Below are 23105 nucleotides of genomic sequence, written 5' to 3' on the forward strand. Positions count from 1 at the left end.
CTGCACTGCAGCCCCCTCCCACGCTGACGGCGCAGCGAGCTAAGGTTGCGGGGGGACAGCAGGGGAGGGGCCAAGGGCTAGCCTCCCCAGCCGGGAGCTCATGAGCCGAGCAGGAGGGGCCTGCGGGCCGTAGTTTGCCCACCTCTGACATAAACCCATGTTGACTGGTATGAATTGTTTTACCCTCTTATTTCTTCATTAATCAAGTCCGGTATCAGCTGTTCCATTATCTTACCTGGAATCAAAATTAAGCTGACACTTACTTGGGTCATCCCTTTTTAAATACTGGCACATCACTGGCTTAATTTCCAGTCCTCTGGAAATTCCTGTGTTTTAAGACCTACTAAAAATCAACATTAATGGGCCAGAATGCTCTTTGCCCAGCTATTTGGAAACAAGTTATCTGGATCTCCTGATTTAAAGAAGTCTAACTTTAGTAGCTGCTGTTTAACATTCTCCTTAGTTACTGGTGGAATGGAAAATATTGGATATGAATACGTCATCTTGCTTTTGCTCAAACATAGAACAAATACTTATTGGACATTTCTGACTTTCTTCATTATTATTGACAATTCTACTATTTCCATTTAGAAATGGACTAATACCTTTGGTAGCGTTCCTTTTGTTCCTGATGTACTCCAGAATTCTCCTTCTTTTCCTTAATCCTGCTGGCCACAGATTTCTCCTTGTATTCTTCTGCTCCCCTTGTCAGCTTTTACAATTACGCGTAATTCTGCCAGCACTATGATTTATTATTTCTCCCTCATTCTTAGGATCATTAGCCTGGAAAACACATCTATTTCAAGGGCTAATAATAATACACTTGCATGATGTCTTTCATTTCAGTATTTCAAAGCACTTTATAAAATATGAATGAATTCAAACCTCAACACTTGTGTGCAATAATAGTATCCTCATTTTACGGGCAAAGAGGATCAGAGAGTTTAAAATTACTTGTCCAGTCTCCCACAGGAAATCTATGCAGAGCCAAGATTAGAACCTAGAACTGCTGACTCTGAGTCATGTGCTGAGGCCATGTGAACACAAATGGCAGGGTGGCTGGGTACACAGGTTTAAGGCCAAGGGCCCTAAAGACACTCTGGGCTGAAATATTAGCCTTTCACCCCCTAAAACTGGGTTCAGCTGTGGATTGCTTATAGGTGAAATAAAGTCTCAAATCATGTCCACAGTGAGTGGTTTTTTCTGCTTTTAAGAAAACGCAGGATATAGATAGCAGGGAGTGCGGTAGAACAGGACTGGGAGATACAGACAGCTTTGGGGGCCCAATTAATGAACATGGTAGGTCACGACTGAGGTGCATCAGCAGAGCTGTGAGAGCGCCTCTCCTGCATCCTGGCAGTATTCTTGGCTTGACTTTCCTGAGCTTTACATTGATCATTTTTTAAAAAAGCCTCTCTGCCCTCCAAAGTGAGAACAGTGAAAGGGGAATGGGCACGAAAACCAACAATGCTCACAACAGAGAACCCGTAAACAAACACTCAGGACACATCCAACTGGTGTTTCTCTTTTATTTAAAAACAGTGCTTCATTACCATTTGCAAAGGGTGAGGAAGGGCTCCTCCCTTGCTTAGAGTTTATAAAAGCCAGCAACATGATCAATAATTTATACACATGGATAGTAATACAAAAAAAGGAATAAAAGCTAAAGATCTAACTACTCCGACCTTCACAATTCCAGCTACTTGATAATAATAGGAGTAACCCAATGAATACTGTATGGTCTGAAAGCTACTATACAATATGATACTTAATGAGAGGGGGAAGGAAGTTAGAGACGGTCACAAAGCCCTGGGATGCAGGTACTGCTTCTCCAGAGTCAGCAGAGAAATGGGACCCTGAACAAGCAGCTTGGGCGTCCTAGGAAATGATCCAGGGGAGAGGAAAGCATCTAATTTTGATGCCTCCTATGCCCCAAGGGTACCTGGCAATGGGAAGGTGGTGGGGAGACTGCATGAAGGGGCAAAGTCAGTCATTGCCACTGGAGGTTGCGTGGAATTTTAGCCTTGCATTGAAAAGCTCCAAGTCTCAGGCAGATCAGCCCGTGAGGTCAGTAAACTCTCCACCAGCTCCATATCGCTCTACAGCCCTGGTTCTCGTTTGCTATCGGCCCCAGGTTTTTTTTTGCTCCAGCTATTTACAAGCAGAATTGATAACATAAAAAGAAAAACAAATCCTATCCCCTGGGGTAAAAGAGGATTACTTCGTCACTTGAGAATGCAGCCAAACTGAGCTGCCAAAACTACAACACGCGCGCACACAAAAAATACTGTCAAGAGAAAAACAGAAGAAAGTGACTGAAGCTGAGATTATTTATGTGGGAGGCCAGATTCCCTTTACGAGATCACTCCTCAGGGAAGCAACAAACAGACCCCTCCCACCCACCCACCCCCAAAAAATATCTGGCAAAAGAGAGACTTATTGACCAGCTTTAGAATCAATCCTTAGATCACTGGCACTTTGCAGATTGCCAGCCAAATGAATACTCAGGTGGACGGCTTTATACATCAGCAATTTCCCTAAAGGCAAGGTTTTGGCTGATGTATTCTTACTCTGCTACCAATCTTTGCCGACTGGCTGCACTGGCACTGACCGTATTTGTCATCTTCCTGTGTAAGCTTTCACTGGTTGCTGCCAGAAACATGGGTAGGACAACAACTGCAAGTGGTTACACCACTTCTGGAATGTCCCCCTCCACTGTTCGTGGTGGCAACCGATTCTGGCATTGGACGTCTTAGTTCAATTTGCTTTGTAACCGGTGTGTGTTCTGGGAGGGGCGTTATATTGCATACTGCAAGCTACAGGAAGGACTCCACCCTGGAGGACACCCAAAGCCTACTTGGAAAGGACCCCATTTCACACTCTGGCTATTACATTCCTGCATGCCTTGTCGACTGGTGATTTCATTATAGAATAAAATAAGTTGGGGTGGGGAGGAGATCAGTGGGGTGGGGGCAAGGAGGGAGGAGCTTTTCAGACAGTAACATCACCAAAAAATAGTGTTTTATGCAACAAAGAATCAAGTCTCACTCGTGTATACTACAAAATGTTTGACATTTTCAAGAGCATGACAAAATAAAAACACACCGAAGTTTACATTGGATGTTCACCTTGTTCACTAGTTTGTTTTTTTCTCCTATTTTAAAACAGTGCAAACAAGTAACACACTCTTTAAAAACCACTTCCCCCTCCGCCAAGGCATGGACTCCTTAGACGTGACCATACTAGAGGGGCGCAAGCAGCAAGTTATTCTCCAAGCTGCTTGTGTGGTTTCCCTTTGGAGCTGGACTCAGCAAAAGAAGAGTTCCCCAGAGCCAATATTTCTTTCCCTTCTTGAATTCCTAAGTGCTCCCCACACCTATTCTCTACTTGTCTTTTCCTTGGGGATTGGAGTAGAAGGGGGATATATGAAGATTTGCAAAGCCCCCAGGTGCCCACATAGCAGAGCTCAAAAAACCACAACAGCCAGGACCTCATTTAAGAATGATTCTCACCAGAAAGCTGCTAGGCTATGAAATCGTTTTATAAACCATTTTATATCAGTTAGGCCCTACCTATACTGGGATTTGAGACATTACTTAGATCTCATATAGAACTTTTCATCCATAGGTGTCAAAGGGCTTCACAAAAGGAGGATAAAGTATCACAATCCCTGCTTTGTGGATGGGGAAAACTGATGCACAGGGAGATGAACAGACCTGCCCAAGGTCACATGGCAGGATCATCGGTAGAACCAGTCTAGAACCCAGGTCTTCCACTCCCAGCCTAGTGCTCTATCCCACTGGACCACACTACTGTCCCCATAGCAGTGGGCTGTCTAAGCAAGAATATAATTTAAAAGCATGGCTTTGGCTAACATGGTTGAACTCTACTGTAGACAGGACCTCCATGACTGCCTGCCCTGTGAATGCCTGGTTATAAGAAATGGGTAACTGGAACACTAAGGGCTTGTCTACACACAAAAGTTGTATTGCTTTACCTACGCCAGTGTGGTTAAAGTCACACAACACCTCTACCGCGGACACAATTATATATATGTGCCTTATACTGATATAGCTTATTCCCATGTGGAAAGGGGAATAAGCTATACTGGTATAATGCACCTTTATACCAGTATAACAGCACCCACATTTGGATTGTACCAGTATAACAATATCATTAAAATCACCCCTCTAACCAAACTAGTTATACTGGTACAAACACTGGGGGGCAGACCAGACCTAAGTGGTTAAGGACCTGAGCCAAGTCCTGTGTGACAGAAACTCTTGAACACTGATCATTACAGGACAAAAGTACTAGATGTTCTCAGTGACAAAAGCCTGCTCCACTTTTGTACCCCCATTCCCTCATCCCTGTAATAAAAAGCCTGAATATAATTAATTCTGCATAGGAAGATATGGGCCTTCCTCAATCTTTGGAGAAATGGATACTTCAAACCAGCCAAGGCTTGGCTAATCTGAATGGAAATAGGTCCTTCGTATCATGAGCCAATTCATTAAATATCATCTGTGGAATCAGAGTCATTGTGTTTGCCAAGAGGGATGGAGGGAGGGATGAAAGGCTCTTGCTTGCCATGGCACAGAATTCATAGGAGCAACCATGCTGCAAAAATCCAGCTGTGGTAAAAGCTGTCTGGGAGGTCTTGGTTTTGGAAAGTATCACCTGGACCGTATGGATGGTAAATGTCTAAAATTATAGAACCAACTCCTGTAATCAGCAGGACAAAGGGATTAGCTTCCCCCCAGCCCGGTCACCATGGAGTAGGAATTAGGGAAACCCAGGTGCTAATACACTGAGGGGCCTAGAACAGTGATTAATAGATCAGGGCAGCCCCCACTGATGCATTAGGGGACTGGCCTTTGTGGATCAGAAGTTGGTGACAGTAGGTGGTAAAGCATTAGGTGACCCACCCCCTGCTGAACCCAGGCACTTATGTGACGAGAACCCAGATTCTCAGCACTAAGCAGGGTTATATCTGTCAAGCACAGACCCTACTTAACAGCAGAAATATGTTCAGTCTTCCCTACAGATGGAGAAGCAAAGGGGCAACCAACCACATGCTGCGCCGCCATGGTGCAGGAGGGCTCTTGAGAAAGTGGAGCTTGGCCTTTCAGAAGCTACAGTCAGAACCAGCTGAACTGAGACACATGAAAGCGGCCGAAGCTCAGGCTCCTGCCACTACAGCGCTAAGCAAGCTGTGGCCCCTCACCCTCTCCCATTCTCTGGCCCTACAGCATCAGCAATTTCTCCTTCCTGAGAGTAAGGAAAGAGACATCCTGTTTTCACTCCCCCCGCCACCCTAGGTGTGGCTATGATGAACTCCATTTGAGGCTTTTGCTGCGTCTCAGCTCCAGAAAGGAGTCTCCCACTCCCATCTGCCACAGGATGGAAATTGGCTTCCCTTCAATATGACACTAGACGTTCTACTGGAAAAAAAAAAGTTTCCCACTCAACCAGTAAAAGCCAAAAATCCCACCGACCCCTCATTTCCTTGATTTTGTGAAAGCCCAACACCCCACTCCCCCACCCCGTTTTCAATCTAACTAAAATATTTATATACAAACAACAAAAATTGTCATAACTGCAACAAACCAAACTTTGGCTTGGGGGAGAAAAAAAAACAACAACGAGAAAAGTGGCCAACAGGCTGGCAGTTTGGTGTCCCCTTGTTCTAGCTATTCCTCCACAGAATCAATAGCCTTAGGGTCTCTAGCTTAACTAATGTCTCCTCAGTCCTTCCCATTTCAGGCACCTCCTCCCTGCCAGGCACAGGGAGGACATGTGCTGAGGGGAAGAGCAAAGATGTGTGTTGTGCATGGTGGGTCAGTGCACCTCCCAGACAGCCCTGCCCACTTACAATGCTTAAAGTTCAGCGCATCTGCTTTCCTATTCTGATATCAACTGTTGACAGCGAAGCAAGTGTATGGTGGCAGGAGTTGAAAGGCTCTAGCTACAAATCCACACCCCACACAGCCCTTCTGGGAGTGAAAAGTCACCCCTGTACCAGTTCAGCTAGACAAGGGAGCCAAATGGAATTGTGCTTCTCTCTCTGTTTCTCTAGTGTCTAGGGTTAGATAAAGCTTCAGAGAATCTGCCTTTGATTGCAAGAGTTGCTGGGAGCATAGCAATAACTAACAACTGGAGGGGAGACTATTCCTCTGAGTTCTAAAATCAAGCTCAGATGTTGACAGCAACAACTCCCTGCCACAGTGTTACTCCTTGCAGCAACCTAAAAAATGCCTGCTTTTTAAAATAGAAGAGTCACTCCAGTTAAAAGAGCAGAAGGAAGATGGCCTTGGGAGCCATGGAGCCCTTCTAAATAGTCTGTAGTGTAAATGTGGACTGAGCAGTCCAGGTGCTCTTTGCAGGATACTAAGAGGCTGGGCAAATGGCCACTGGGGCTCTAGATTAAATATTTAAGGGCCTCAAATAGATCTAGCAGATGGGAGGTTCCTATGACTTCAGAGCTTGTACAAACGGCTTCTGCCTACCTCCAGACATCTGAGCTATCCAAAATCACTTCAGGAACAGCGTTCTGAAATAAAACACACTCTCTTCCCCTCACACACACTCCCCTGTCCCTCTGCAGCTGCTCCATGACTCATTTTTTGTCTTCACACTACTTTAATGATTTATTTGCAGCAATGCCGAAGTGGCTCATGGTGAATAGGGAGAGGGACCTTGAATGCTGAACCTCAGAGCAGCTCAGTGTGGCACCGATGCAGGGTTCTTCAGCCAGCTTCCTTCCCCATAAAGCTGCAAATGCTCGGTAAATCTAACCACTCCTTGATGTCCGAGACACAAGCACTCTCAACCATTGCCTCAAGCTCTGTCCTTACTGGCCCACGTTTTCAGCATCACACCAACCAATCCTCAAGGAAAAAAGGGAAAAAGAGGGGCAGTAAAGGAGAAAGACCTTAGAAAGCAGAGGAAGGACAGACAATTACAGTCCAGTAGTGGACAACAATCAAGGTGTGTGTGTGGGGGGAGAGATATCAAGAATTCATTTCAAAGTCTTGTCCCCTACTGCAGTTAATCGCCCAAGTCTTTGGGCAAGTTTGGGGAATCTTCTCTCACCAACTATACAGTCCTGACACCCCTGAAACTGTTCCAAGTGTGTGCGTGCCAGATGGTGATAAAATGCTGGAAGTCTCTGCATCTCCCTTCTTTTCAAATACAAAGAACTACTTCTCACCAGCATGTGGGTTCCAGCCACAGCCAATCAATGTGTCCCTCCAAAGGGCAGAAACACAGCAGGAAGAGGCTCTCCCTCACATCCTCCTATCTCACAGGTGCCAAGCACCAGACCCAGGTAAGTAACTTTGTCCACAATTAATTGCATGATATTGGTTCCTAACATCTTTCCTTATCATTAATTGCCTCTTCCGTGATTGGTAGGATAAGCTATGCACCAACATACAGACACGGAAATGCATTATTTTTTACCACAGTTAAAAAACAAAAAACAAACAAAAAAAGCACAATCTTTGGAACAAAAGAATTAAAGGCAGAAATTTAAAGGAAAAATACATATTCAAAGAACATAGTGAGGTATAAAAAAGTATTTTCTCTTTTCTTTTTTTGTTTTTCCTCCTCATCTTGCTATAGAGTTCCTCTACTAGTAAATATTGCAATAGCCAGGCCTCATGAACTGGGGGGGCTGTCCCACTTGCAGGGGCTCACGTCACTTCAGTAGGGGGCGAATCGGCTGTAGCCACCTCGGTATAAACTCGCCTGCAGAAGTTAAAGGATAAAAGAAAAGATGATTAGGAGCTTGGGGAGAGAAACATTCAAAGCAATGACAAAACCTCCATGAAAGGGATTGGAGTGAGTGCGCCCAGGTGTTGATCTACCATCTTTGGAGACTCCCACTGGCAGATGAGATGGGAAAGTCAGAAAAAACAGACACCAGGCTCAGGTGGGACAGCCTCACAGACAACCAGTTAGTTGAAAGTAGAGTTGAGCAAATCTCCGAATCCAAACAGCTCCAAGGATCTCAGAGTACAATTCTATGTTTCCTTTTTGGATGAACCCGCTTGCATTTCAATTTTCATAAGAGCAGAGATACAGTATTGACTGGAAGCAGAGATGGTGAGGGTGAGTTCTGTGCAAGCTGCTCCACTCACCTCATTCCTGACTGGAAAGACAGGTTAGACCAGGTCATGTCCCCCACCACAGCTCTTCCCCAGCATCTCACTCCTAGAGTGACCAGATGTCTCGATTTTATAGGGACAGTCCTGATATTCGGGGTTTTTTCTTAGATAAGCACCTATTATCTCATCTCCCTACCCCTTGTCCTGATTTTTCACACTTTCTATGTGGTCTCCTTACTCACTCCTGACCTGGAACACCCCTTGCTGTTCCAATCCCAGGAATTCCACACCCCCAGGCACCTCAGTGTTGGTCTGCAATGCTTCCAATGCTCGAAGGCCCTCATGCTCCTTTCTGTAGGGGGTTTCCTCCCATTCTGAGCCCTTAAACATATAGAACTTGGGATTTAGAAATGCAAGAAGCACTGAGGATAAAGGAGAGCCAAGCAAGCCATCTAGGTCTGTTCTCTGCAACGAGTCCTTGATCCATTCACCTACCATCTTTCCTATATAGTTCTGCTTTGCTTTACAGAGCAATGCAGGGGCAGAAAAATGGCTCCTTCTACCTCAGCTAACCTGCTCTGTGTATGTATCAGAGTCAGATCTGACTTCAGTAACAAAATAAACTTTTGCTACTTTTTATTCCTCTGAGCCCTACAGAGCTGAGCGATGGAACTGGAATCTCTTCCTTCTTGTACAAAACAATGGTATACTAAGTCCCAAGCAGTGACACCTGTGGAAACCCACGGAAGGCAATGGGTGCAATGGCCCTGAGGGCCTAATTGTTTACTGACTTTCTTTCTGCCATAGCTGACAGGTTGCACTTTGCCAATCATTGTGTTGCTCCTCAGCAACCTCATTCTAGTGCCCAGGGGAACCAGGAACAACAACTCCATTGGCAGCTCTCTTGAGGCCCATGAGAGACAAGACCTTATTCTACCTCCCCTACCAAGAATTCGTATTCTTGACATTTAACACAGTTTTTAAAGTTAAGGGAAGTGGTGGTGAAAGGATGCCTTGTGCTTTCAAGCTTTGCCACAACAGTTTCCAGAGACTCCATCCAGTAGAAGCAGAAGCAGCCAAAGTGAGGGCGAGGGGGTAAAATGGGCCCAACTGGGGGTACTCCTGTCCTCAGAATTGTGCAGGCGAGATTGTCCACACACTCTGGGGACACTAGGACCTAGGTGTGTCTTTCTGCCCTTCCCCCCACGTGGGCTTGGAAGAAAGCTATAGAGCAGGGCTGGTTAAGGGCAGAAATAGCCAAATCAGAGACCTTTGGTCCATAGGTTACGTCTACACTGCAATAAAAGATTCGTGGCTGGCCCAGGTCTGCTGACTTGGGCTCATGGGATTTGGGTTGCAGGGCTATAAAACTGCAGTGTAGACATTCAGGTTTGGGCTGGAGCCCAGGCTCTGAGACCCTGCAAGGGGGGAGGATCTCAGAGTCCAGGTTCCAGCCCAAGCCTGAACGTCTACACTGCAATTTTATAGCCCTTCAGCCCAAGTCAGCTGACCTGGGCTGAGACTCAGTGCCGTGGGTTTTTCACTGCATTGTAGACGTATCCTGGGAGAACTTTCTACAGGTTTGAGTGGACTTTTTCCACCCTGTGCTGATTGGCTGTTGGCTCCAACCCTTCCTCCTCCCTCACAGTCTCTCTGCCTCAGCATCACCCCTGTTCTCCTCTTCTCCCCTCCCTTCCCTATTCCCCTCATTTCCCTTCCCTTCAATGTCCCCCTCGCCCTTCCTTTTAATTATCCCATCCTAACTGCACCCACCAAAATAAGGAAAAAAGCACTAACATGCTGTTTGCCACCAATACATTGTTCACTCTGATTGTGTGAGAGACCCCTTCCCCCACCCTGTTTCTGTGTTGTCTAGTTAGCCTGCAAGCTCCTCAGGGCAGGAACCATCTTTTAATTCTGTGTTTGTACAACACCAAGTACAATGGGATCCTGGTCCATGACTCGGGCTCTTAGGCGCTATGGTCACACAAATAATAATAATAAAGCCACACTAACAGATATCACCCTATTGCTCTCCCCATCCCTCTCCTAAGCACCAGAACAAGACGACACTGCTCATCTCCAACTGCAGTAACAGATCTGTCAGGCAATACAGACAAGAGGGCATGGACTAGCTGGAGAGCTTCCTTGCAGTGAGAGGCCTCTTGACTGAAGAGAAAAGGTGGTCGATGGAGACTCATAGCAGCTCCTGTGCCCTGGGCAGCTATTCACCATAGCAGGAATGAGAGAAATGGCAGGAGGATAGAAAGAAAATCATACTTACCACAGCGCCAACTCCGTAGCTAGCGGCAGGGGCAAGAGCGTGATAAGGGTCTGCTGTGTACACCCTGCCATACCTGAGGGAAGGGGGAAAAGAAAAAATGTCACTCCACAGAGGGATTTAGATATTACTCTTTGACGAGAGGAAGTGGAAGGGTCGGGGGGGAAATGTTGTGCCCCCGCCCACACCTGCTTGAGGCAGCCCCACTCCAGAGAGCATCTATGGATACGTTGTATGAGATGGGATGAAAGAAAGGCCTGCAAGGAAGAGACACACAAAAGCCATATTCTCAATTAGCAGGAGCGTGGTGAGAACAGCTGGCATCACATTTAGTGCCCCTCCTACCTCTAGTGGTGCTATTTTGGAGGAGGGCAACTACTGGTATTAGGGCAGCTGCCATGATTATAGCAACTAAATGGAAGGGAGAGGGGAATTGTCCAGAATATGAAGACAGGAGTGCAAGCTTTAGAGCTGGATGAATTAGGGATTTTTCAGTTCGCTGACAATTCCAAAAAAATTTAAAAAATTAGTTTCAGGTCAAACAAAACCTTTTGTTTTGACTTCAAGTGTTTTTCTTAAAGTTTTTGCATTTTCAAAACTGAAGGAAATTTTCAAAATAAAAAGTGGTTTTGAACCCAAAATTGAAACATTTCAGTTTGAAATGTCAAAACAAAACATTTAGATTTTTTCAGATCTTTGGGAGGGATGCGGGGGAGGAGAGTTGGCCAGAACAATTTGGCAAAACCAACATAAATTCATGAAATGTTTTGGTGTTACTGAATTTGCATTTTTGACACCTCCCCTGCCCCTGCTTCCCCTCCCCCCAAAAAGTTTTGGTTGAAAATTTTCCCCCAGCTCTAGTAAGACTGAAAAGTCCCACCATGCATTTGAATTAATATGCAATTTTCACTGTACAGGGAGGTAAAAGACCTTATGGCAATTACTCTGATAATAATCCGAATAATTCCTTGCACTTATATAGAAGTTTTCATGAAAGGATCTCAAACTACTTTACAAGGTCATTTTTACCATTTTACAGATGGGGAAACAGAGGCGCTGAGTGACTTACCCCACAGTCACAGAACAAAGAAATTGGAATATAAACCATGTCTTGTGACTCCCAGTACCTGACCCTAACCATAAAACCATGTTGTCTCTTTTGGCAGAGGACCAAAGGGGTAAGGGAGAAACCAGGTTTAGTGCCCTAGTCCATATATCTGACAGCTACAGAGCCCAAGCCTGGAATGGGCCAACTGGACATTTTCCTCTAAAGTGTGTGTGTGTGTGGGTGGATGGGGGGGTGTCTTTGGGGGTGGGGGAGGGGGAATGAGCCAGAGTAATGAGATAGAGGAGTATTTAAAAGGAGTAGCAGTGCTCCACGAACCCCTGAGCATATCCAGTTCGCCCCATGCCTCCTTACATACCCATCGCTGTAAGCTGCTGCAGCGGCCGCAGCGGCCGTGGCTGCTGTTGCAGTAGCAGGCTGTGCATATCTGTAGGCGGCATATCCACCCTGCAGGAGAAAGGAGAACTGACTTTACAGATACCTGTCCACCAACAGAAAGCAAAACTCACACACACCACAAGGAGAGGAAGGGTTTCAAACTGCATCAGCTCCCATGTTACATCCATCACAACAGAGTCACCCTCTAACCCATCTGTGTTCTACCCCTCAGTAGGGTTGGGGAGAGCCTTGAATCAAAGCCTCAGTAGGCAGTTTAGTGAAAGGCATAGGCCGAAGGAAATCTCATACGGTCATTCGTGTGGGAAATTACAGCTGGTGTTGGGGAGGGGAAAACCAGGACAGAAAAGAGCTAAATTTGGCTGTTGTACCCCTATATGCCCCTCTGCCAGAGTTGGGGGAAGCTGCCAAAGAAGGGAGGTGTGGGCTGTGGGCAAAGGAACATAACAAGGTGTTTTCTTTTCCACCAATATGCACTTCAGAAAGAAAATCACCCAGGGAAACTCCTGCTTTTGTTTCTTTGCTGTGAGAGGAACAAGAAGTTTAGATATTCACCTGGTCCAGATACACAAAAGAATGATGAGTTAGCAAAACGCCCAGAAACTGAAGCAGGTGCCACTAGCTGGCATTCTCAGCAGAGGCAGCAAGGATTAAACGTTTACAGAGACTGAACAGGCCTTTTGCCACTTTGGGTTGGCCCCTTAAAGTAAGACTGAGGCATGTGGGGGACATCTGGGCATTATGTCAGGGAGGCGTGTGTTGTTGCTGTGGTCCATGCTATAGTTGCTCTGAGAATACACAGAAGCCTTTTAAAAGACGCTGAGATGCTACAGATCATGGGAGGTTGTTCAGAGAGTTAGTTACAGCTCCCAAGGAATAGGCAAAATTCATCCTAAATTCTGAGCCAAAGAAAGATTTGTGGGTCTCTGAGTGGAATTCTGGAAAAGCACAGACACAAGCAGTTCCTTCCTTTTCCCCCTTCTCGGGGCTGAGAGGGACCTGAGTAGTCAGGCAAGCGGCTTTCTATATCTTTCATGGGGCAATTAAAGGTAAGCTATGGATGGAAAGCTATATTCCCAATCAGAATGGAGACAAAGACCCGTCCAAAGAGGCTTCTAGTGTCAGAAACCAGGATAATGAACTTGGTGAAATGGGGATTCGATCTGCATTTACTGTATAACTTTGAACATGGCTTTTGTTAACCATATGGGAATAATATGGCCAGTGACTCCAGCTTGAGCTATTACTAAAGCCAGAAAACCTCAGAGACAGTTTTCAACATTTACGCAGTTGTATAGGACCAAATGCTGGTCTTACACCCTTCATCTCTGGATTGGGTTAATGACAACTTTGCCATCATTAGCTGACAAACTTTTGGCAAGAGGAGGGCAAAAGCAAAAACTCAAGCTCATATTCAATCTGAGGGAAAATACATGATCCTTCTCCTTGTGAAGTTTGTCTCAAAGTTTTCTTTTTAAAAAGAGGCAATTGGCTTTTGTTTAGTTTCCACTGCCTTAGTGGAGCTACTCGGAATGAAGGGTGGGGAGCTGACTGGAAGACAAGTTTGCAGATGCTTTCTTACTCTGGAGGAGGTGAAGATATAATGTCTAGGGTTAAGTTAGGATCTTCCTGTTAATGAGATATAGCATATTGCAAATCGTCACCCATTAAACCTTACATCATCTTTTTAAAATGGTGTGATGTCACTGCTTTTACTCTCCCACTCTTACCTGGCTGTTTTTAGTCCCTCCACTTAAATTTGCTAGGTTTTTGTACTTTACTGCTAATCCCCAAACACAAAAGAGAGAGGGTGCACGAGGCACAGTGAGACCCAGTTCATCCATATTAACCTTCGCCAACAAATGCAAGCAAAACTTCAAATTGACACCACCACTGTACTCTCCTAGTTTATGAGATTCCTGAATTCTTGGTATGTCTGATGTTCAGGCAGATGTAAAATTTACCCAGTTCCACATGTTAGTATCACATGCAGGGCAGCCTGCATCAGAATGTGCCCAGATTCTCACTCTCCCGAACATTTACTAGCCACATTGGAAATCGGCAGCCATGTTTAATGAGTGGAGGTTATTGTGAACATAACAGCAAGATGCAGTTTGAAACCAAAAAAGGTTTTCATTTATTCTCTTTTAACTTACATGTCATATAATGGGAAAAGGGACAGAGGGACTGGAATCAGGTGTGGGAAAGGTAATGGCGTAACATCTATTAATCAAATTAAAAACTAAGCATGCTGACAACTGGAGCTAACACAACCAGCAAAATCACCACGTTCAGACTCATATTGGCTAGTTCTATCTATCCCAGCATTCTCTTGGGACAGCGGTTTGTCCTAGGCTTCTACCACAAGCTCGGTGAAGTACACAGCCTCAGTTACTAGAGCGTGCAGCCACAACGACCTGCTATTACGGAAACAGTCAGTCACCACTGGAGCTAACATTCCAAACCCTAACCCTAACCCGCCCCCCGCCCCAAAATAAAAATGTCTCCCGCCCTAGCCCTAGCCCACGCCACAATGTTAATAATTATAACAAGCAATAACCCATCTGTTATATCAGAGAAGGGAACAGAGACTCCACTGAGATTTAGAGCGAGATGTTAACATTTCTTCTCCAACTGCACAACAAACAAAAAACAGGAGAAATATTTCATTGGAGAAATGAAGTTAAGAAACAGCTGACATGTGTACTGGTTTTAACCATGCACTGATGCAAAACGGAAGCTACTGTTAATTAAAAAAAAATTAAAGGCTATATGTATATACACACACAATCAGACCTGTGATCTGGAGCCGTTTACATATTCTGTGTGTGTGTACAATAAATAAAACAAAAAACGAGGACTAACCTCACTATGATATGTTCCTGATCTAGGAGCAATGAGCATGGACCACTTCTGGGGATTCAGACATCTGGATATATCTAGCATTACCTAAGCAGGTCCGAATACACCAAAACAGGGGGAAAAGAAAAGGTCCCATTTCTCACTCCTTTTCATTCCTTAATAATTTCTGGTGAGTTTTAGGACTTGTAAAAAACAAGGGGAAGCTCTGGGGGAGTTTCCTTCTTCAGCAGCAGTCCCTGCTTTTCCAAACCCAGGACCCACACATAGCTCCGTCAGGGCATCTCAGATCCCACACAGCTTGTCCAAAGCACATACAACGTCTCCATCCTGCTATTCCTGCCCACACACAACTTTGCCTGAAGAAAAAAGCGAATCTATTAACCCACTCATAGGGACGTACCCCCATGATTTCTGATGCCACTCTCATTAGGTATTGTAGCTTATTTAAATTGCGTCACTACAGGATATTTTCACTGAACTTGCATGTTCATAAAAAGAAAAGGAGGACTTGTGGCACCTTAGAGACCAACAAATTTATTTGAGCATAAGCTTTCGTGAGCTACAGCTCGCTTCATTGGATGCATCCACTGTAGCTCACAAAAGCTTATGCTCAAATAAATTTTTTAGTCTCTAAGGTGCCACAAGTCCTCCTTTTCTTTTTGCGGATACAGACTAACACGGCTGCTACTCTGAAACCTTGCATGTTCACGTTACCCTATGAAAAAGACACCTCCTGAATAGCTGCTCCATACTTCTCCAGTGCTGCAGAGGGACCCTAAGGGAGCCTACCCTTCAATGGCATAGTCCCTAAATACCCAAGGCAGCTGTGCAATCTCCACCAACCTAGTTAGCCTTTTTTAAAAAAAACATCCAAACTGTGTCTCAAAACAAATGAATGGGTCTGGACTTGTGAGAATGTGATGCCAGATACCTCCCTACCAGCAAGGCAATAACAAAGCTCTGCCATAAGAAGAGAGGAGGGGCAAGGAGAAGGGCTGTATGTATTTAGTGAGCATTCAATTGCAAGGAGAAGGCTCTTCTACAGCAGGTATGGGGTCTTTAGAGTGCATACTATTTTGGCTGGGTTGAGGGAGATGTGTGAAGACTGATGAGGACAGTCTAAGCACTGCTTCGGCAAAGTGCAGATTAGCTTCATTTGAGTTCTTTTACTCCCAGTATGTCTCAAATGCTGAGAGAAGTTGTCTTTAATGAACCTCTCCTCTTCTGTGGCTATATGGAGGGCCCTACAGGCTGATTCCATTGTCCTCATTTGTCAATCTGACTGGATTTTCCTAGGTTTGTGGCAGAAATCCCCTGACCTCAAACTGCTTTTCTGAGGGCCAGAGGACCAAGATAAGCAGATACCAGCCATGGCCCAGCAACAGAAGGATAAGTCAAAACATTCCCTTTGGATTCCTTTGCCAAAATTAAAATGTGGATTTTTTTCAGTATTCGTTTGCTGCTGCAAGTATCTGAAAATTATTTGATAACTGATGTAAGTATGAAGCTGTTGTTTGAACTGAAACAACATTTCAGCTGTCCACTGAAGATTCTAAAGGCAGATAGCAAGTGTTTTCAGTTGCCTACACTGCTCTTCAGCACAAAAAAACACACTCTCTCTTCCACGCAAAAGAGCCATATGGGGCAATCAAACAAAACAGACCATAAGGAAATCCAATTACACCTTACAACAAGCTTCCTCTCTCCTCTTTCAGTGCCTTATTATTCAGGCATATTAGCAGATGCCCTTTCTCTGGAGTGGCAGAGGACACGAGGGAGTGAGCAGAGAAGCGTGTTGCTGAGGTTCAGTACTATGGAGTACCTGCATACCTCTAGGTGTCAGAGGTATTTCCAGAAACATGAAGAAAAGGACAGTCCATGCTGATGAGTGTGTCTATATACTCACTACCCTATCAGTTTTGGGGTTGCAAGTCCAATTTTAGGAACCCTTTGTTTTCTAGGCCTGGCGCGTCTTTTCTCCATTCCCCAATGCCTCTATAATTGAAGGTTAAAAAGCAAAAGGGGCTGGAATTAATTTCTAGGATTTCAGTATTAGAAAGCTGGCAGGTAAGCACTGTGGATCGGCAGGTGAAAGAGGTGACAGGACAACAGCATTCACTGCACCAGGAGAATCTACATAGTAATGGGACAAGCATGACCTGTATTAACCCTTCCACTTAATTTTTGGAATGAAAAGCCACTTGGTGTGAAACCTGAACATGTGCAGCCCAGAGGTAGCAGGAGCTTTGATCACACGCTCACAAGTCTGCACTGTCCTAAAAAAAGCCTCTGTTCCCATCTCTAACGTGGCGCTGGAATGGTTAGTATAATTCAGTTTTTTTCCACTGCAATCCACAATCTGATTGGTTGGCAGGTCACACTGGCTCTCCTACCTGAGGTATTTTAGCGCTAATGATTGGTTCCTGTAAGACTATTCTATAACAGAACACAGGAAGAGCAGTTCAAAAAACACAGCTGTGGAAAGAAACAATCATACAGACACAGCCCACCGAGGGGCTCACCAGCCTTTTCTTTCCAGTGGATGCAAGCACGCTTTTCATAGATGGGAGTGGTCTTTATGGGTGGTTTGTTATCCCAGACTGACCCCATTGTAGGAGAAGCACTGTCTTTCCTCATGGCCAAAATGGAGCTATTATCCCCCAACACTGACCCTGGGGAAGGTTACTTTATAAATTCAGTTATTTTGCCAGACAGGAATGAGTCCAACAAGAGATGGAACAGCCCTTTTAATAGAAGAAAGTGGCTAGCAGGATGGTTGCCCCAGAAAAGAAGAGGAGGGAGGAGGAAGAGGAAGACCAAATCAAAGTGTATGATACCTGTGTGGGAAGGAAAAGCAGCCAAAGCCTGGAACAACCCTCTTCTCCCCCTAATCACCCCATCCTGCCAGCTGCAGGTCCTTCTCCCCCCTGCTTTTCCCTCAGCCCACCCCTATCAGTTCAGCAGGTGTGAGGGCTCTTCACCTTAACTTCCGCCATCTCAACAACTAGGGAACCCTCTTTCCAAATCAGCAATCAGTGGCGGAAGAACCCTGTTCCTTCATCTGAAAGCTTAGGACAGCCCTCATACAGCAACTAAACGAATACAATCCAGTGGGAGATGAGGCACCAGCACCCATTCAATTTGTGCCAATCCAGAGTGGAAAGTGGGATAACTCAGAAGTTCAGGCCGAGATGCATCTCTCTTGAGAACTCTAGCAATAAAAAGGAAAGGGATAAACCTGGCCGACCCATCTTCAGAGAGGCCCTATACTGAAGTCCCTGTTTTCCGTATTAATGGAACCTGAACTATTTATAGCAAGATGCCAAATAAATGGTTTTATCTGAGGGTTCTAGTCCCTTTTTTAGCGCTTAGACACATTAAATGCTGAAAGCGGAGTGTAACATGAGGTGGGCGTGGGGATTCTCTGCACTATTAAAGTTGCTGTCAAGGTGTTAAATGAGCCCCTTTTATGCATAAAAGGTGCAAGTTAAAGATCTGAAGGAACTTTCTGAAAAGAATCGGGAGATAACCCCAGTCAACATTTCCCTCTCAACAAGGCTTTAATGTGCTAGCCTGTGCAAGAGAAGCCACCAAGCACAGAATAGCTGCCCATTTACCTGCTTAGTCACTGCAAGGTCAGCCCCAAACTCATTGATCTACATAGATTAGAGTAAGGCTTTAGGAGTGACAGAGAAAAAACAGAACTCTTTCCTACATCCTGAAGTATTATTATAATGGAACACTTGACCAGGCAGGTCAGTTCCTAGGTGAGCATATGTGCAAGAGCACATGTGAATCAGGAAATGCATGTGTGTGCGCAGGCATGTACATGTGAGAGCATGTGTGAGAGAGTTTATTTGCAGACAGGCAAAGTATATACATAACACTAAGTTCCTCAGTGTTTAGATAGAATGTTTTCTAACGGTTGGGTTGGGAAAAGTGTCTTTACAAGGTCTGAAGCTCCATATAGACCAGAGAAGCCCAAAGGCAACCCTATCCATTACCCAGGAACCAACCTCTAGATGTATATCTTTGGATGTTAGGGGCACCATCTCCTAAGCAGTATGGAAACCAAGTTCAGCTATTCTGGCAACTCTACCCACAAACAAGACAAAATTCTTGGTAACTCCAAAGATACATCTCCACCTATTGAAGGAAGAGCTTTGCTGGAGCCCGACAGTTTGAGCAGGATGAAGGTGGGGACAATGAATGTAAAGTTCTTTGGTCTGGAGAGCACACTCCTATAGTGTGATTGTTATAATGGAACTTTCCATCCAAAGGAAAACTGCTCTCCTTACCTACCAATAAGAACAACCCCCCCCGCCACTCCCCCCATGGTGTAGGAACACCACCCTCAATCAGTTCAAACATCAGTGCGCTAAGAATTCTGGATTCAGATATGCTGCTGAAGTCACATGATAGGGCAAAGCCTTTTGCGGTGCTTGAGAAATTTACCAGGAAGCAGGAGGCTGCTGATTCTTCCATCTAAACATCCTCACATATACGTGCTCTACAACTCCCCTGGGGAGAAGAAAGAGAACCCTTATTCTATTTAGGTACCATTTCAACTAGTAAAATGAGATGCCAACCTTCACTCCAGTATCTCAGACTCCATTTTTAATCAGCCCCACGTCTTCTCCAGAGGAGTGACATCCACATCCCAATGGTACACGAGCTTTTGTAAACACAGAGCTCAGTTAGCTTAGTGCATGGTGCACAAATCAAGCCTGAAAGGGCCCCAAGAGGGGAGAAGAAGGGGGAGGGGAGAGGGAAAGGGAACATCTGAGGCTAAACCAGTCCTGTTATTTTTATATCCAAATTATGCAAATGAGAGAAGTATTGAGAGAAATTTTAATTTGCTAATCATCTCTCAGGTTGATTAGTAGCAGTGTGCATGTGGGGAGAGGACACCCAGTAAACTGACCCTGGCAATGATCAGGAAACCCATAGGCTTAGGTCTTGCACCCAGGGGCAAGCGCAGTGACAGAGAAGCATGCTTGCATTCTTAAATATATAATATATATATCCACAAGGAAGAAGAAAATCAAAGTAAATGATATTTAAAAAAAAAAAACAACAAATCAAACCAACCAAATAAATAAACAACAAGAAGAACAAAAAAGGCTGGCTTGTTGAAGGTTGGGGATGAGAAGGCTCCGGTGTGTGTACTTACATAGAGGTCAGCACCGTAAAATCCGTCCTGGTAAACCACACTGCAGAAAATCCACACAAAAACAAAAAAACAAAAACAAAAACAAAAAGAACAGAAAACACATTCCGGTTATTGAGGACGGCAGCATGCACATGCATTTTACACAGGCAGGTGATGTATGAATCCACAACCTGGGCTTTCTGGCAGGAGCGAATCAGCAAGAGAATGTGTGTGCGCACGTACCCATGCGGCCCCATGTCATCCTCCATGGCATGCAGGCGGGGAGGGTGGGGGGATGGGACAGTATGCATAGGGTGGGAGGGAAACAGCCTTCATATTGTATAATAAAAATAGACTCAGAAAGACCTGATGCCCTGAAGAGGAGAAACATGGGTTTAGGAGCCTCCACCCTGGTTATGATCCTGGAATTACTTTAGTTACTCCCTAAACACATGGAAAGACTGGCTTCATGGAGTGGGTTTCACATGGACTAAAGAAGCCCTTTAGAAGCAGTCCCACAAGGGCTAGAATCCACCTAAGTCAGAAGCACATTGGAGAAAGCTGTGTATAATTCTGTATGTTAAGTTTTACAGGGCTGCATGACTGTTTCTGATATCCATACATCACCTGTTTTTACCCTGCACATTAGACATGCGATAAGATTTGGCTGATCACACAAGCATGCAAAGTATTATTATTCAGCATCTTAAAGAACCGATGCAACACCTCAGGAAAACAAGTCAATCAATTCTGATCAAAGTAAACACAGAGAAATATAATTCAAAAGAAAAAACCAACAATACCCACAATGCATTGCTTTCACAAGCAGAGATAATGAGCTAAAAAGGTTAAGTGATTGGTCCAAGGTTCAAGAATTGAAAGGTGCAGTGGGATCATCCCTGATAGTAACGACACATTCCACAGCAGAGAGGAGCAACTGGAAGGATGGAGTGGTGCTCTCTTTGGCTTTATTGGTAACTATTAGTTTCTCTCAGAACTTCAAGCCGCAAAAATGTCAGACCAGGGTCTGTGGTTCCCAAAGAGCCACTCTTACCAGAATATTTGGCAGTGTAAGGTTGTAATGTAGCTTGCTTTGGGGATGAAAATTGGGGAAGGACAAGGAAGGAAAAAAGGTATTCTCCAGGCCGCCCCGCCGCCCCCTCCACTCCTTGATATAAACACACGCTTTCATATTATACAACTTTCTCCTGTTTTGTCCTCTGGACAGTTCAGTCCTAAGCCACCCACACTTTAAAAAGCATTATCTCCACCATCTTTGAGACTGATGGGGGCATGTGTATAACTTACCAATAGCATTACCACAAGCTAGAAAGAGGTAGGGAACATTAGCTGTAATTTTTTTCATAGTATCAGCTGGAGTGTAAAATGCTGCCAAAATCCTGACACCCTGATTAAAACACCCATCTATTGTAAAGTACAGAGAGAGAGGTCAGGATATCTTGCAAGCAGACTGTAAGTTATCATTAAAAATAATGGAGCAGCGTTAGCTACAAGTGAAGTCTTTTGGTAAAATTTTGTCTCCTCCAAGACAGGTGCAATCCATTCCCCATGGACAGAGTTGCATTGGTCTCTAAGTGCACTAGATGTGGAGATGAAGAGACAAGATGATATACCTCAGCAGGAAGAAGTGGGTCATATGGTGTTTGTAGGAACCAAACTCTAAAACCACAAAAGTTTGGCTTCTGGGGCTGTGACTTAAATTGTTAGATTTTCTGTTGTCAAATGTGTTTTATTAAGCAGGTCCCCACTCCTGCATGAAGGATAAACACTTGACAGAGACAGTGATTGTTTTATGAATAGGTTACCATTTTAGTAAAAATATTTTGGAGTTCATAGGAATTGCCATACTGGATTATATCAATGGTCCATCTAGTCTAGGATCTTGTCACTGACAGTTGCCAGCACTGGCTGCTTCAGAAAAAGGTACAAGAATCCATGTTGTGGGATAACTTGTCACTAGAGAAAGTTCTCCTCCGTAATCCCTAATAAATTGAGATTGGTTTATAACCTGAAGTTTGAGGGTTTAAATCCCTTCCAAAACTCTTGGTATTTTTTTCCTCCCTTCTTAGTATTTACTATAACAACTCTGGTTATTGAGGCTAAAAACTTAGCAAGATTCGAAAAGGGACTGGACATTTATATAGCTAACAAAAATATCCAGATTTATTAATTCATTAATGCAAACAAATTTTTGAAGAGATATTCATATATTTTAAGGCCGGATGGTCCACTATGTTTATCTACTCTGACTTCCTGCATTACACATACCACAGAATTTCACCAAGTGGTTTCTGCTTCAAGCCTATAACTTCCATTTGAGTCATAGCATATCTTTTAGAAAGACTTCCACTTCTACCTGCACCATCACTTCTTTGGTCAGGAGCACAAAGGACGATACTACGCATGTGCAGGTCAACCGACACTGCTTGGAAAAACTTGCAGATTCAGCCGCATAGTGCACGTGCGTACCCACATGTGGAATACACATTGGGCCCAGCACAGAAGATGGAGACTCCGTCACATTCCTAGGTAAATTATTCCAGTGGTTAATTATCTGCACTCCCTCCCGCCCCCGCCCCCCCAAAAAAGTGCCTTATTTCTAGTTTGGATTTGTCTAGTTTCAGCTTCCAGACACTGGATCTTGTTATGCCTTTGTCTGCTGATATTAAAGAGCCCTGTACTATCATAAATTATTTCTCCACATAGGTACTAATAGGCTGTGATCAAGTCACTTCTTAACCTTCTTTCTGTTAACCTAAACAGATTGAGCTTTTTTAGTAAGATGTGTTTTTCAATTCTTGTAGCAGCTTTTTTCTGGGCCCCCTCTAATTTCCCAACATTCTTTTAAAGGCATGGCCACTAGATAGGGACATGGTATACCAATAATGGTCTTACTACCATTTTATACAAAGGTAATATCACCTCCCTACTACTTCTCAATATTCTTGTGCTTGTACACTCAAGGATTCCATTTGCTCTCTTAGTCCCTACGTTATACAGTGAGTTCATGTTCAGTTGGTTATCCATTATGACCCCTAAATGTTTTTCTGGTTCACAGCCTTCCAAGATGTAGGATGGGGAACTGTATGTGTAACCTGTTTCTAGTCCCTACATGTATGACCTGCAATTAGCAGTATTAAAATGCATGTTCATGCAAATTTTATTAAACCTTATGCTTCAGGTCTTAAACCAAATCTGTAATTACTAGGGATTAGG

The 23105-nt window shown here is 44.4% G+C and overlaps 1 protein-coding gene across 11 annotated transcripts in view; it reads right to left on the reverse strand.

Annotated features, from left to right (window-relative positions):
* Window positions 1–2408: 2408 nt before the first annotated feature.
* RBFOX2 (RNA binding fox-1 homolog 2) overlaps window positions 2409–23105 on the reverse strand; it is a 253683-nt gene continuing 232986 nt past the window's right edge. For 7 of the 11 annotated variants that reach the window (XM_084648120.1, XM_084648124.1, XM_084648122.1 and 4 more), the window contains 4 exons: window positions 19890–19929; window positions 11817–11905; window positions 10396–10468; window positions 2409–7752 (listed from right to left, as the gene is read on the reverse strand). In XM_084648120.1, coding sequence (XP_084504246.1) covers window positions 7708–7752; window positions 10396–10468; window positions 11817–11905; window positions 19890–19929 — 247 coding nt within the window. In that variant the 3' untranslated portion in view covers window positions 2409–7707. Of the gene's footprint in view, window positions 7753–10395; window positions 10469–11816; window positions 11906–17109; window positions 17153–19305; window positions 19392–19889; window positions 19930–23105 lie in introns of those variants that run through there. The other 4 variants (XM_084648123.1, XM_084648119.1, XR_014714132.1 and 1 more) reach the window with 3 other exon arrangements.

The sequence above is a fragment of the Lepidochelys olivacea genome (assembly GCF_965140295.1).
Source record: "Lepidochelys olivacea isolate rLepOli2 genome assembly, chromosome: 1".
NCBI classification, from domain to species: Eukaryota; Metazoa; Chordata; order Testudines; family Cheloniidae; genus Lepidochelys; species Lepidochelys olivacea.